Genomic DNA, 14599 nt, shown 5'->3' with positions numbered 1-14599 from the left:
GCTAGAAGGCATGATATATATATAACTGAATGGTCACACACTCATTAGACAGCTGATTCACTTTTAGATATGGCATTTCTGTATCCACAGATACTCATGTTTACTACATTTTCTTTGTCGGAGTGAAGTGAAACTGTTTCCCTTAAACAAATGATTCACAGCTTGAGTTGTAAACAAGTTTGTTTCCTCTAACTGACGGTCTGAAAGACCAGAGGCAACATGAACAGTCATGCTGTACTCGTCACCTAAGAGCTGACTCCGCTTTGCTCTTTCTAGTGTTGCGTCTATTTTTAGGCCGTTTCATCCAGGCTACCTGTAAAATTGCCTCGTAGTGGCAACAATAAGCAGCCTGTGTGAGCGGAGGTTTAAACAACACTCGATTCTGAAATGTTTTCGCTTGTAACGAAACATAATTAACGTCATGTGTGAACAAGTTGAGTGCACGGTAATTACACTCTGACGTTCTCTGAGCATTTGTTCAGAGGAATCTGCGGTATTTCCCTGTATTACAGATTACAGTCTAGTGTTAAAACCACAGGTCCCGGTGAATTACTGGTTTTGTCATGACCAAGATGTTGCTGCACAGATAGTGCCATCTAGGGATGTATATTGGAACTGCTTCATTTTATATACAGAAGGATTTACGTGATTGCTTTCATGTATTAAGTACAAAAGTTGCCTTTTTCTCTCCCTATGTCAATGTAGGAACCTGCTCTATGTCTACCCGCAGAGGCTAAACTTTGTCAACAGGCTTACATCAGCGAGAAACATCACCATCAAAATGCAGTTTATGAGCGGAGAGGACGCGGCCTGCTCTTTGCCTGTGAGTGCTGCTGTTTGTAGATCTGTGATCTCACTGCACTGTTAGAACAGTAGCATTGATTGGTGCTGATGGTTCAACTGGATTTACTCATGAAAGAGTGTGCATTTTGTAATTGTATTATTATAACAACAATAAATACACACACTGAAGTTAACACCCAGCAAATACCCCCCTTCAGACTTACCATCCCTCTTGAAAGGACAGGTTCACATTTGTTCCTGTCAGTCTAATAACAATAGTCAGGTGTCTTTATGAACGTTGAGAAAAGGTTTGATTGCTGTAATTATTCCTCCTTTTCATGCTATTACGAGATGCCCTCCTAACGTGCTTTCAATGCAAGTGATGGGGAACAAATCCTCAGTCCTCTTTTTGTGAAAAGATGTTTTCAAATGTTTATCTTGTACCTCTAATTTGTGTTTCTCCCCCCCCCCGTCCATTCTCAGGTCATTTTTGGGAAATCAAGTGGCCCTGAATTTTTACAGGAAGTCTACACCCCTGTTACCTACCATAACAAGCAAGTTATTCACATTATTGAGACACATTATACTGTTATACCCTCCACCCTCACTCATCCCTGTTTTCCTCTGTTTGGCCTCCTCTACAACTCCCTATTTATTTTTGATTCATCTTCAGGTCCCCAGACTTCTATGAGGAAGTGAAGCTGGCTCTTCCAGCCTGTCTTACAGAGAGACATCACTTGCTGTTCACCTTCTACCACATCAGCTGCCAGCAGAAACAGAACCAGAGTGGCAGCTGTGAGACGCTCATTGGATACTCTGTGAGATTTTGTCCTTTACTTCTCGACCATATTTCTAAATGTACACACAGAAAAAAAAAAAAGTGCTAGCATGCTAATATTAGCATTTACCTCAAAGTACTGCTCTGCCTGTACACGATGGTTTACATGTCTAGAGACTTGTTAGAACACAGACCCACACATTTAACAATTAATTTAACATCAGAAAATGAACTTGTATTTAATATTAAAGTGCACACAGCTGACGTATTAATTGTTCACTTGTTGTTCTTATCTAGTGGCTGCCCATAGTGAATAATGACCGGCTACAGACTGGTCAGTTCTGTCTGCCCATTGTCTTGGAGCGACTACCTGTCAACTATTCACTGCACACGCCTGAGGTAAACACATCTATTATATACATATTATATATTTATGTTTACATTTTAGACATACATTCTGCATGTCTATATCATGCTACTGTATGTAAAGAAGCCATCGAGTATTCTTGGAAGGCTATGGACACATTAAAGACTGAACACAGACATGGAGGACAGTTCACACAGTTATGGTTCCTGTGTCTCTGTTGTGTAGAAACTTCCTCCCCAGACTCCTCCGGTCAAGTGGATGGAGAGTCACAAAGGAATCTTCAACCTCGAGGTCCAGGCCGTGTCATCTGTACACACACAGGTGAGTAGTGGTTGCACACAACAGCACAACGACTGTCTTTCTTTTTTTTGCTTACCCTCTCTTCCAATTTTAGTCTGTCATGCACACACCTAGTCTAAACATCAATGCACACACACACCCTGAGGCATCACGGGCATTCTGTCTTTTTACAGTTTCTCTGTGTAAAGAGAGAAAAGACAGAAACAAGTGCTTGTGCTTCCCTCACAAGTACCGCACTGTAACAAATCATCTATTTTCTGTACCAGGACAACCACCTTGAGCGTTTCTTCACCCTCTGTCATGCCCTGGAGGGTGGTGCTACATTCCCACTGCGGGTCAGGGAGGAGAAGATTCCAGAGAACAAGCTGGAGCACGAGCTGAAGCTTAGCATCGTCTCCCTGTCCTCCTCCAGTTTAGAGCCTCTGGTTCTCTTCCTCCATCTGGTGCTGGATAAACTCTTCACCCTCATCATGCAGCCCATGGTCATCGCCGGCCAGACCGGTGAGGAGTTGGCTCATTTATCAAGCAGGGACGTTAAACATTCCCTTGCTCCAGCTTCTAGAATGTGAAGATTTGCTGCTCTTCTCTGTTTTGAGACATCTGAAATGGTCACCCTTAGACTCCTAATAGGATTTTTCAAGTACTTCATTACTAAATAATAAACAGATGAATCAATAATGATAATGGTAGTTGGTTGCAGCCCTAGTTAAACACCACTGTGGTACAGATTTGCAGACTGAAAACGTAAATGTTTGAGAGCAAGACGATGAGCTGTTTAAAGTCTTCTCAATTTAATGAAAATTAGAACAAAATTGTTAAAGATAGATTTTCTGTTGATCAACTTTCTGTTGATAACTACTTAATCAACAAATCGTTTTAGCCCTTATTGACTGTAATGCACAGCTTAATGTCGTTAGTAACAAGGAGGTTAGCAGGGTTTTTTTGTCATGATAATACTTTGGATATTGCAAGTATTGTAACATTTTTGGGTGCTTGTTTATGTCTGTGTCCTACAGCCAATCTGGCCCAGATAGCCTTCGAATCAGTGGTGTCTATTGTCAACAGTCTTCATAACAGTCAGGAGCTGATCAGGGACCAGCAGGGTAGGAACAGCCTCTTGGCGACCTACCTTTACTGGGTATTTCGTCTGCCTGATCCCCCTCGAGACATACAGAATACAGGTACTGACATGATGATTTATAAATATTAACTTGCTTACTTTTTGTATTTTTTTTTCCTTTTGATTATATTTGCTGTGATTATTTTAAGAATGAAGAAGTGATCTTTTTTTGTGTGCCCATGAACCTGTGTTCAGATTCAGGGAGTATACCATCAGCAGAGAGCCGTTACAGCACCATGGGTCGGGCCACAGCATCCACAGTCGGCTCCATGCTTCTCCAATCCAGAATCCGCAGCAGCAGCAACCCTGACATCCCCGCTCCACACACCTCTGCTGAAGATGCTGAGGTCAAAAACATCCTCTCTGCCAAGGTACAGAGAGGATCCTCAAACCAAAGCTCCTGAAATCTTCCTGTCAGAGAATTCACCCCACCTCACAGAACCATGATTTGAAGTAAATTCAAAGAAAATATTTGAGTGCCAGATGAATAAAGCTCAGTTTTGGGAAGTTTTCTGAAAAAGACTGCTAAATAATACCCATCTATACACATAGAGGGAAATTAGCAGTGACTTAAAAAGTGTGTCATATAAATCTTCACTGAAAGTCCATATTTCACTAGGCCAATGCATTGTTTTATTTATTTAACAAACTATACACACACACACACACACACACACACACACACATAAATATCCCAGCAGGCTTGCACATACACACAAAACATGTCATTTGCTATTCATCCCCACAGTACATTAGGTATTCTAATAGGCCACTAGAAGCCCACTCTAATGAATGCATCCATCACGTTCAATGTGATGGAACCTGTGTGTTTCTGTCTCCAGGGCCACAACAACCCAGGCAGCCGCATGTCCACCATTGTGGACTTAAACAACCACCAGAACTCCTCAGGAAGTACCAGGCCCTCCAACAGAAAGGTTAAAAAAAAAAAAAAAAGTTCTCCCTTTCTTTAACTTTTTCCCACCGTCACAGCACGTGAGACGATACACTGCAGCTTCATGAATAAAGTTCTGAGCAACTTGTTGCAGACATTTGCATATTGATTAGACATTATTAAATATTAATTAATATATTCTGTCCAACTGAGACATATTCAAATTTGAGTTATGCAACAATATGTTAGCAGTGATGCACAGCGAGATGTCCTGATATGAGAAAACTAAAGAGGAGGTGTAGGTAATGATTGCCATGATATGAAATATCAGTCAGTTCAACTCTTAAGTGGATTTAATGTTTAATGTAGTTATTAATAAAGCATAACACATCTCTACTGTAGTCTAATATAGCCAAGTTATAGCAGAGAACTGGTGATGTTTGAGTCCAGATATATGATTTAAATTGACACGTGCTTTTCTTCTAATTACATATTTTATGGTTGTCGTTAAATATGTTGAATTTTAGGCTGAAGTGTTTAAATAGTTGCTGTTTAAAATGATAACATCCATTCCCAATGTGGAGACACTTTATTGACCTTGAAATAATTTTATTAAATATCGGTATCCATAGCATAACCGGTTATGTTTAGGAATTCTACGTCTTACTGTTAGGATTCTGCATGTGTCGGACCTTAAACATCCCACTGCACAGTTTATTATGAAGAGACAGTTCCCTCTGCTTACCACAGGGTGGGAGTGTGACACTGAGAACCCCAATACTGTGGCGGATTATGGTTTAACGTTTGTTCCTCTTCAAAGCTCAACCAGTATTTAAAATGTTATTAACATTGATATTTGGTACAATACTTGCAGATGCTCTATGTAATGCTTTATTCCATTAGGTTGGTTCTCACCACAGTTTTTGTATTTTCTGTCTTGCAGCAGTTTCATGAGGAGCTGGCCCTGCAGATGGTCGTCAGCACCGGGGTCTGCAGAGAGAATGCGTACAAATATGCCTGGTTCTTCTTTGAGCTGCTGGTCAGTGTGCTTTTAAACAAAATAAAATCACAGAGGGGGTTTCTTTGTTTGACACACAGCTCTAAGAGGAAAAGTGAGGACTGCTTAGGGTGTTCATAATGAATGGATGAAGCAATACAAATTATAAAACAATACATGACCTCATGGCCACACACAGTAAAAGATAAATTATGTTTTTATTGTGTGGGGAACAAAAGGGCATTTTTTAAATCACTCTCGTCTGTAATTTATCAAGTCACTTGGCAATTTATCACCTTTTTGGAAGTGTGTCATCACTCACAATCACTCATCCCTTCAGTTCATTTCTTTCTTCAATAACTTCACTCAAAATGCTCACTTTAATGTTAAAAAGGCATCTTTCTTATTTTAATGAAAAATTAGGACGCAAGATGATGATAAATAATCAAAGATTGCTTTGTAATTATCAGGTCACGTTTTTTTTTATCAAATCAGCTTTGCATCCGTCGGGTTACTTGATTTACATGCAGACTCATCACTCTTGCTTTCAGCATTTCCATGGTTTTCCTGATTCACATTTGTTACGTATGTGTTGATGCATGTTTGCTCCAACAGGTGAAAAGCATGGCTCAGCATGCGTCTCATCTCGACAAGCACAGTGTCCCCCGGAGGAGCCGCTTCTCTGACCGCTTTAAAGATGACATCACCACCATTGTCTCCGTGGTGACTGCCGAGATTGGCACCATCCTCGTCAAACAACAAAAGGTGAGGAATGTGATGATGATGATGATGATGGTGGCAATACATTTTGCTCACCAATATTTCAGTGAGTCAGACGAGTGTAACGCTCTTCACTGCGTCTGTGTTCCTCCTGTTCTCCTGGGCTTTGGTAGAAGCAGTCTCAGCCTCCCTTTACATGTTGCCAGTGTGCTCCAAACAACAGGGAGCTAGAAGTGCTAATTATATTTACCTCTGTGGTATCAAAAGCTCAGCTTTCACTGCCAGATGCTTGGCAAGATCCGCTCAGTGCCGCTTACGGATTGTTGATTGTTGTTGTTTTTAGGAAGTAGAGCAAGCGGAGAAAGTCAACATCAGCCTGGCCTTCTTCCTCTATGACCTGCTGTCTCTCATGGACCGAGGATTTGTCTTTCAGCTGGTGAAAAACTACTGCAACCAGGTAGAACAACATCGATTACAAACCAAAACCTTTTTAACATACGTTTTAAAATACATGAATTCAGGGAATTGTTTTATGTTAGATTCTGAGAGAGGTGTCTGTGTATTATTGAGTTATTTTAGATATTCCTTTTGCTCTATTTCCCTTCTAGATGTCAGCGAAGAGTGTGTCAATGCCAACACTGATCAGCATGCGTCTGGAGTTCCTGCGAATCCTGTGCAGTCATGAGCACTACCTCAGCCTGAGCCTCTTCTTCAGCAGCCCTGCCTCTGCTCCTGCCTCACCTTGTCCCTCCATCTCCTCACAGGTCTGCCCACTTGTCATTTGGAATTTGCACTTATGTGTATTTGTAATTCAGGGATTCAGGTGATTGTTTCATCACTGATTGTAAATGCAACAATCTGATAAAGTGACATGCGTGGCAGGTCCAGTTTATTTACTCACAGTCTGTAAGGGTTTATCCTTAGACCCTTGGTTTGGATGAGGGTTATCATCATGGCTGCAATAAAGGTGCAGCGTAAATGTTTGGGCCCTCGTGCTTTTACATTTGCCATTGAAGAGAAAAACATCAAGGAAAGTATAATGAGTGTTAAGGAGAATTCAAAAGGGGAGTTGAGGGAGTCATTAAATTGAGCAGATGAGATTAAATGGGATTCAGTTTAAAAAGAGCTGTTTGAAAAGTGCTTTACTTTGCATTAAGGAAAAATTGTACCCATATTATATATTGTTCCCGCGCCTCTCATCGTGTCTGTCGCTGCTTCATTTCATCTCTCCATTCAGAGCTCCAGCTCGTGTAGTTACCAGGAGCAGCAGAGGATCTTGGGGCTGTTTGAGCTTTCTCAGGAATTCAAGCAGCAGCACTACCTCACCGGTCTGCTGCTCACAGAGCTCAGTGCCGCCCTAGACATGGAGTCAGAGGGGTATTGAAACTTAGACACCTTCAAGTCTTTACCTCCTTATTGCCTTGTTTTCACAAAGCTATTCTCTCTGATTTCTTTCAAGGCACAAATTAAATAGAAAATCACAGACTCAGACTTATAAACATACATGTGAATATTTACTTTGATGTGGACACATTTTAATAAATAAAACAGTATCCAAACATGCCAAAAATTTCAACTGAACTTTGTGTTCACAGGGGAAAAGTCCAGAGAAAGGCCATCAATGCCATCTACAGCCTGCTGTGTTCCCACGATCTCGACAACCGCTGTAGTAAACCTGAAACCAGAGCCAAGATGGCTGCCCTCTACCTCTCCCTGGTGGGGATTATCATTGACTCCACCAACTATCTGGACTTTACTGGTATATATACACACACACAAGCACACAAGCACTCTGAGACATAAATCTCATACTATTCAATTTATCGGTGAAGTCCTTGTTGATCCATAAAGTTAATGTCATCCTGTCATTTCACGCTTATACATATACAGTACATAGTTATTCATGGTACATTAACACACAAAAAATGCATTTTGCAACAATAAGACTACAATATTGTGTGTGTAGTTGTTCACAAACTCACCGACCCTTCTGAGTTGGTGAGGTGGTCAACTTGCTTTCTCTATTGTATCTACACTGTAGACACGGTGGAATTGGTCTTTTGCCACTTAAACCTAGTTTATCAAAGTGTCTTACCCACTGTTTACGAAAGCCCTGAGAGGCAAGTGAGAACAATAGAAACAACTACCACATGTTCTAAATAGGACTAAAAACATTCATGTACAATGTATGTCACTTAGAGAATGGATCAGCTCATTTTTTTTCTTCACTTGCCTCTCACGGCTTATGTTTTATTTTGTCTAGCAGTATTTTAACCATATTTCTTTGTTATGTATTGTGTGGTATGTTCTAGTTCATCCCGTATGTGTTGGTGCTTGATTCTTACGTCTATTTTAACTTTGATGAGGACTCTGTAGTGTTAAGTTCCGCACAGTAAACGCTGTCATTTAAACCCTGTTATGCTCCAGCCCTCTCTTCTCCCACATATGTGAACCCTGTTTGTCTCCGTAGTTTCTGACACGCGCGGCGGGAAAAACAAGACGGGCGGACCCGAGGATGACCTTGAAAATGTCCCGCCCATCAATCAGTCTGTTGCCATGGCGATTGCCGGGAACCCCTTCAACACGCTGGGACGGAATGCACTCGTTTCCATGGCATCCATGGTAAAATTCTGAAATGATTCCTTAATGATGAAATTGTAACTGATCGTTTTATTATCTTTAAAAGTTCAAAAGGGCCTGTGATTGTGTCTGAGTATTCTGCTTCCTAACAGGTGAGCTGATTGATTGGCTGTCAGAGCCACACACACACTTCATCCATCCTGAAAAAAATCACACACGTGCACACACACACACACACGCGCGCGCACACACATCTGCGGGAGATGGTTTATGGGAAGGAATTGCCATCATAAGTGAACAGGGCCGTCCTTCCTGACAAACACATCCATCAAGTACAGCTACAGCAACAACACAGGCACTAAAACTGAACGCTGCCATTCTCTCTGCTGCTCTCCTGGAGATGAATCAGTCTCTTGTACGTTGTTAGATGAAATACTGTTGAGGAAAAACCGATTTTCACACAACTGAGCCAATCGGCCTGGAATGCATCACAAATCCAAACATGGCGCTTGTTCCACATTTTCAGGCAGTTTCCCCTCAAACAACGTCAGCGACAGATTTGTTTTTTTCACATGAAGCTTTATTTTCAAATAAACATTTAATATTAATTTAATATTTGATGTCGGTTCTGGTGAGCTTCTCTCAGCTCTGCTGTGAAACAGAGACCTGGAAACCAGGTTCTAGGTGGGACAGCAGAGCTCTAGGAGGTTAATGGCTACATTCATCAAACCTGCCACACAGTGCTGCAGCAGTAGCCTCCTATAGCAGCGAATCATTCATCACGCGAGTGAAGGTAAATTAATCTGCATTAGATTTAACACCTATTAAGATGGGGGAAGAGAACCGTACTTCACTAAAGCCCGTGTGGAAAGAAGTGGCCGGCCATGTTTGCGGTTTAGAGAAGCTTGTGAATGATACACTGTTAGTTTGTTGGATACACTTGTTATAAACGTTGTATGGTGCAATGGGCAGAGCAGTAGACCACCACTGACAGTGTTATCAATGTGTCTTAGTGAGGGTCTGCTATGATAGAAATATATGAATCCATCGTAAAGCATTTTGGATCAAAGCATTCATGTTATAATATACATAAAACACCATTAAAGGACGTTTACACAGATTCTTTTTTATTTACCTCTGAACACACTGGAATTCAGTTCTTTCATTTCTTTTCTGCAAAGTAACTTGTCGATCTGGCTGCACACACACACTGCAGATGCATGTATAGAGGTTTGTGTGTGCTCTTAGTGTTCAGTGAGAGCTACATTATGCCGTATCATACCGCGTGTCTCTCTCCTCTCCTCTCCCCAGCAAGGTAAATCTGTAGCCACCCTGGCAGCAGACACCAGTCGCCACCTGTTGGCGTGTTTCCTGTGGGTGATGAAGAACGCCGACAGGAGTCTGATTCAGCGCTGGACTATAGATATGCCTCTCTCGCAGCTCAACAAGCTGCTGGAGCTGCTCACTATCTGCGTGTCCTGCTTTGAGTACGGGGTCAGTTTGCTCAGTTATCAACTTGTTTTGTGTCGGTGCAGTTGCAGCAGCAGCCTTTTCAATTCATTTTAGTTCTCATGCGTTATCCATTTAGACTACGTCATTGTGTGTCATGATATTGCATTGTATGATTTTTATCATATTATTCCATTGTTAGATAATAAATCACCATATTTAATCATCGCACAACCCTACTTTGCATCAGGGACGTTAGGGCCTCATGTGTATTAATCATACAGAGCTTAAGGATAAATGCAAAGTGTTAAAAATATTCAAATTGTAGCTGGTGAATGTGTGTTTGCAGGGTAAGCAGAGCGGTGACAAAGTGAGCACCCAGGCCTTACAGAAGTCTCAGCAGGCCAAGCTGCAGCTGGAAGAAGCCCTGCTGAGGGGAATGGGAGCCCGCGGGGAGATGATGAAACGAGTTGGAGGTGTTTTATCTTGGAATTGCTTTTCTGTAATATTTCAGAGTTTAGAACTGGAACTACCGAGTGACAAACTAGTGAATGTTATCAGTGTTATATAAATGTGCGGTCAGCAAGTCACTGTCGGAACCAATTTCAGGTTACGCAGTATATGCTTAGGTTAGCATGTTAGTCAGGAAGCCTATGTGTACTCTGTGTTAAGCAGCATTTCAGATATGAGTATACTCTGGTGTGTAAGGAGACCAGGGAAATGTTTGATTATTTGGGAAAATGCAGCTCTAAATTTTCATTTTTTTATTTTCACAAAAATCATCTAATTTAATTGTTCCACTGAAATACATGTTTTTGTCATAAAACATAGTTAATCTTTTTATGGATTGTTATGATACTGTTTAGTATATAACCTTTATTCAAGTAAACATGCATAATAGTTTTCTCACCACCTGATATCTTTACATGATGAGTTGCTTTTGAACCCCTCACAGGAATTGATAGGACGATGGGTCACAGAGAGAACCTCCGATGGAGGAAAGACCTCACTCAGTGGAGACAGACCAACGACAGACAGGATAAGTAAGTTACTTGAGCACCTGCCTTCAAATTTTCAAGATTTCCCGTTTTATCAGCGACTGTCAGTCTTTCTCGCTCACTTTCTCAGTGTTTTTGTGCCTTCTTCTCTAAATATCTGCCTTACTCTCGCCATGGTTCATCAGGACTAAAGCAGAGTTGGACCAGGAGGCTCTGATCAGTGGAAACTTAGCCACAGAGTCTAACCTTATAGTGCTGGATCTGCTGGAAACCATTGTTCAGGTCAGACTTTAACCTATAAGCAATATCTCAACACTGTACAGAAAATTAAAACATGAAAAATGTTATGTAGACCATTGGCAAATTTGGCATTTGGTAATAGATTGCACTATATTGTAAGTTTTTCTTAATATTTTGCATCTGCAGAGGGACCTGAGATTTTCTTTCATCAGCTATCCCTATTAAAAATATAATTACATTTGTATGCATAATTCAAATACAAACAAAGTTCCTGATTAGGTGTTTAACTAAACCCTGATCAGCTTTCTTGAGAATGGCTGCGAAACATTAAGTCTGTCCAAACCAGTGTGTTTATAACTCAGTGAATCATCCTTTAACAGAGTATAAAACGGGTTGAATGCAGATAAAAAAACATAACATTAAATGAGTTTAATAAGTGAGCACAAAGACGGCATAATGTACCATCCACACATGTGACACAGTCTTTCAGACTCCGCTTGAAACATATCTGTGTAGACTGCTTGTTGATTTGCTCATTTTTAATGTCCCCTGTCCAGGCAGTGCCATTGGCTGAGTGTAAGGACAGCGTGGTTGGTGGAGTGTTGAAGGTGTTACTTCACTCCCTCACCTGCAACCAGAGTACCACTTTTCTCTCTCACACCTTCAGCACACTCAGAGCGCTCGTTGTCAAGGTAGTTTCCTTTTGACGTGTGTGTGTGTGTGTTGCACTTGAAGTTCAGGAGGAGGCGTGTGTGTTGGTGCGTTTATACGAAACACTATCTATGTCTAAATTAAAATGTTCTTATTTACTCGTGGGGGTGGCAAACTGTTGATACGAGCCCGAATTATTGATGTAGATATCCGCGTGTGTCGGTGTATACCTGTTTTTAATTTGTCTGTATATATGTGTGAAGTTTGGGGACCTGATGTTTGAGGAGGAGGCGGAGCAATGTGCGGACCTGTGCCAGAAGGTGCTTCAGTACTGCAGCAGCCCTGTCGATGAGAACAGGAGCCAGGCCTGTGCCACCCTCTACCTCATCATGAGATACAGCTACAGCAATGCCAGTGTAAGGGCACAATCACACGCACAAAAGATGAGATGATCCTGTGTATGTGCTCCAATGGGTTGTCAGGATGCACAGACACAAAGAAACACACAAAGCAAATGTCAGCCATGTGTTACCTCCCTGTCAGATAAAACCTTATCTAACATCTAAGCTTGCGGAAGAAATTGCATTGATGTCGGATCAAATATAATTTAAGTGCACACGAAGGTTCAGAATTGCTTATGATACATGTGCTCTTGAACACACATCGAAGCGGGGAGCCTGTCACACACATCTCAGCCTGTCTTCTCCACTTTTTCTCTCCTGCTCTGCTTTAATGTCTCTTCTGTGTCTATTCTGAGTGTGCCGCAGAAAGTTTCTGCTGAAGGATGTGTCTCTGAGTCGAGAGCACAGAGATATGTCACTGTCTCCCCATGTTCCAACCCCTCTTAAACTAATGATAGCCAGACCTCTGTGCATGTGTATGTATGTTACAGTACATATGTGTGCATGTGTAGGTTCATGTGCCTCAAGGGCAGAGAGAGAGAGTGTGAAGGAGGCGGAAAGGAGGAAATCACGATAGAGATGGAGTGTTTTTGCCAGAGGTGAGGCAGTGACGGAGGGAAATAAAAAAACGAGAGACAGATCTGAAGGAAGGAAGGAAGGTTTAGGATAGAGTATCTTCTTTCATTTTCTCTGCTAGTTCGATAACGGCTGTTGCAGTCGATACTTCCTGTGTTTACAGTCTGTACACTTTAATGAAAGTCAGACGCCAGCTTGTGGGGCACACTTACAAACACACACACACACAGTATGTACAGTTTAAAGAGTATTTCCCATCTGCGTGTCCCAGCGTATGTTTGTTTATGTGGTGTATACAGACGGAGCTGTGATCTGAATTAGCGTAGCAGCCGTATGACTCATTCATTCAGAACCTCCACCTCTTCCTTTGTTTATGTTTTCCTCCCTTCATCCGCCCTGGTCTTCTTCTCTGTGTGTCACACACACGTCTTTCCTCCGTCCATCTTTTACTTTAATTTCAGATTGTGGTAATAAAAAATAGAAAATACCAGGCATTGTTTTCTTCCGAAAATAAAAAATAACCAAACGCAGATACCGGTGGTTAAATCCTGTCTAGTTATGGAACAGTTGGAAAGAAATTCAGAGGAAAAGGGGCATATGAGAAAGAAAAGGAGAGAGAAAGACAAAGGGGGTTGTGTGTTGACTTAAGCTATAATTTAGGGTACTTTTGAGCACACACACACACACACACACACACACACACACACACACTGAGTTAGAGGGCAGCGATGGGTGGCTAGGCTTTGGCTCCATGCTCAGTTGAACAGAATGGGGCCGTAGAGATGATCCATGGGTGATTATGTCTCTGCTAATGGGAGATCATTTCCCGCTTAGCTGGTCATGCTGGAGATAGATGGGACTTTACACGAACACACTCCCGCTCACACATTCACACACACCTCGCTGCAGAGGATGGAGGGGGTGTTTGTCAGTTATGGTGGACAGGTAGTGTGAAGAATGGAGAGACAAGGAAAGGGAGGTGGCAAGGGGGAGAGAGAGGACAACAAAACAGCTTACCATTATTGCTTAATATCCTTTTTCAGTTGTACAATAACGTATCTGTTACAGCCGTCTTAGTCTGTGTTCTGTCAAATGGCGATAAATAACTCAAATGAGCAGGGTACAAGCATAGTGTTTCCAACGACACCGTATTGCATGACTTGGAAAGATATTGTATTGTATTGTAGGGAGCTTGAAGATCAGGTTGAAAAGGAATGGTTGTATTACAAGAAAGGAGTCAAACTGTTCAAACCGTAAATATTAATATGTAAAAAAATATTCAGCCTGTTCGTCACCGACACTCACTGCGGTCCCCTCTGTCTTTGCCAGAACTTCTCAAGAGTGAAGATGCAGGTCACCATGTCTCTGGCCTCGCTGGTGGGCAAGTCCTCAGACTTCCAGGAGGAATACCTACGACGCTCACTTCGCACCATCCTGGCCTACGCAGAGGAGGACACCGAGATGCAGAACACCCAGCTGCCCTCACAGGTATAAAACACGACAGCGTTACACTGCTGACATTGATCGGATCGTAGCCTCACGCCTCCTTCTTGTGTTTGTCTGTGACCTCAGGTGGATGAGCTTCTAAGAAACCTGAACAGTATTTTGTCAGACACAGTGAAGATGAGGGAGTTCCAGGAAGATCCTGAGATGCTGATGGACCTCATGTACAGGTGAGACGCACCATTAGTATTGAAAGGCTGCCTCTCTCTCTCTCTCTCTCTCTCTCTCTCTCTCTCTCTCTCTC

General features: G+C 41.9%; 1 protein-coding gene across 1 annotated transcript in view; it reads left to right on the top strand.

Annotated features, from left to right (window-relative positions):
• Window positions 1-14599, top strand: part of dock8 (dedicator of cytokinesis 8) — a 51261-nt gene that overhangs the window by 23550 nt on the left and 13112 nt on the right. Inside the window, exons 15-38 of the mRNA XM_031856369.1 lie at window positions 706-823; window positions 1267-1337; window positions 1457-1601; window positions 1859-1960; window positions 2154-2249; window positions 2495-2729; window positions 3245-3409; window positions 3544-3719; window positions 4191-4283; window positions 5184-5279; window positions 5853-6002; window positions 6301-6414; window positions 6566-6721; window positions 7195-7334; window positions 7553-7716; window positions 8428-8579; window positions 9849-10031; window positions 10336-10462; window positions 10942-11029; window positions 11170-11266; window positions 11782-11916; window positions 12139-12291; window positions 14182-14340; window positions 14425-14525. Of these exons, the coding sequence (XP_031712229.1) occupies window positions 706-823; window positions 1267-1337; window positions 1457-1601; window positions 1859-1960; window positions 2154-2249; window positions 2495-2729; window positions 3245-3409; window positions 3544-3719; window positions 4191-4283; window positions 5184-5279; window positions 5853-6002; window positions 6301-6414; window positions 6566-6721; window positions 7195-7334; window positions 7553-7716; window positions 8428-8579; window positions 9849-10031; window positions 10336-10462; window positions 10942-11029; window positions 11170-11266; window positions 11782-11916; window positions 12139-12291; window positions 14182-14340; window positions 14425-14525 (3216 nt within the window). The remainder of the gene's footprint in view (window positions 1-705; window positions 824-1266; window positions 1338-1456; window positions 1602-1858; window positions 1961-2153; window positions 2250-2494; window positions 2730-3244; window positions 3410-3543; window positions 3720-4190; window positions 4284-5183; window positions 5280-5852; window positions 6003-6300; window positions 6415-6565; window positions 6722-7194; window positions 7335-7552; window positions 7717-8427; window positions 8580-9848; window positions 10032-10335; window positions 10463-10941; window positions 11030-11169; window positions 11267-11781; window positions 11917-12138; window positions 12292-14181; window positions 14341-14424; window positions 14526-14599) is intronic.

Source organism: Anarrhichthys ocellatus, unplaced genomic scaffold (assembly GCF_004355925.1).
Source record: "Anarrhichthys ocellatus isolate YVR2014 unplaced genomic scaffold, GSC_Weel_1.0 scaffold17, whole genome shotgun sequence".
Classification (NCBI taxonomy): Eukaryota; Metazoa; Chordata; class Actinopteri; order Perciformes; family Anarhichadidae; genus Anarrhichthys; species Anarrhichthys ocellatus.
Note: the sequence above shows the minus strand (reverse complement) of the source record. Positions and strands in the feature narration are given on the sequence as shown.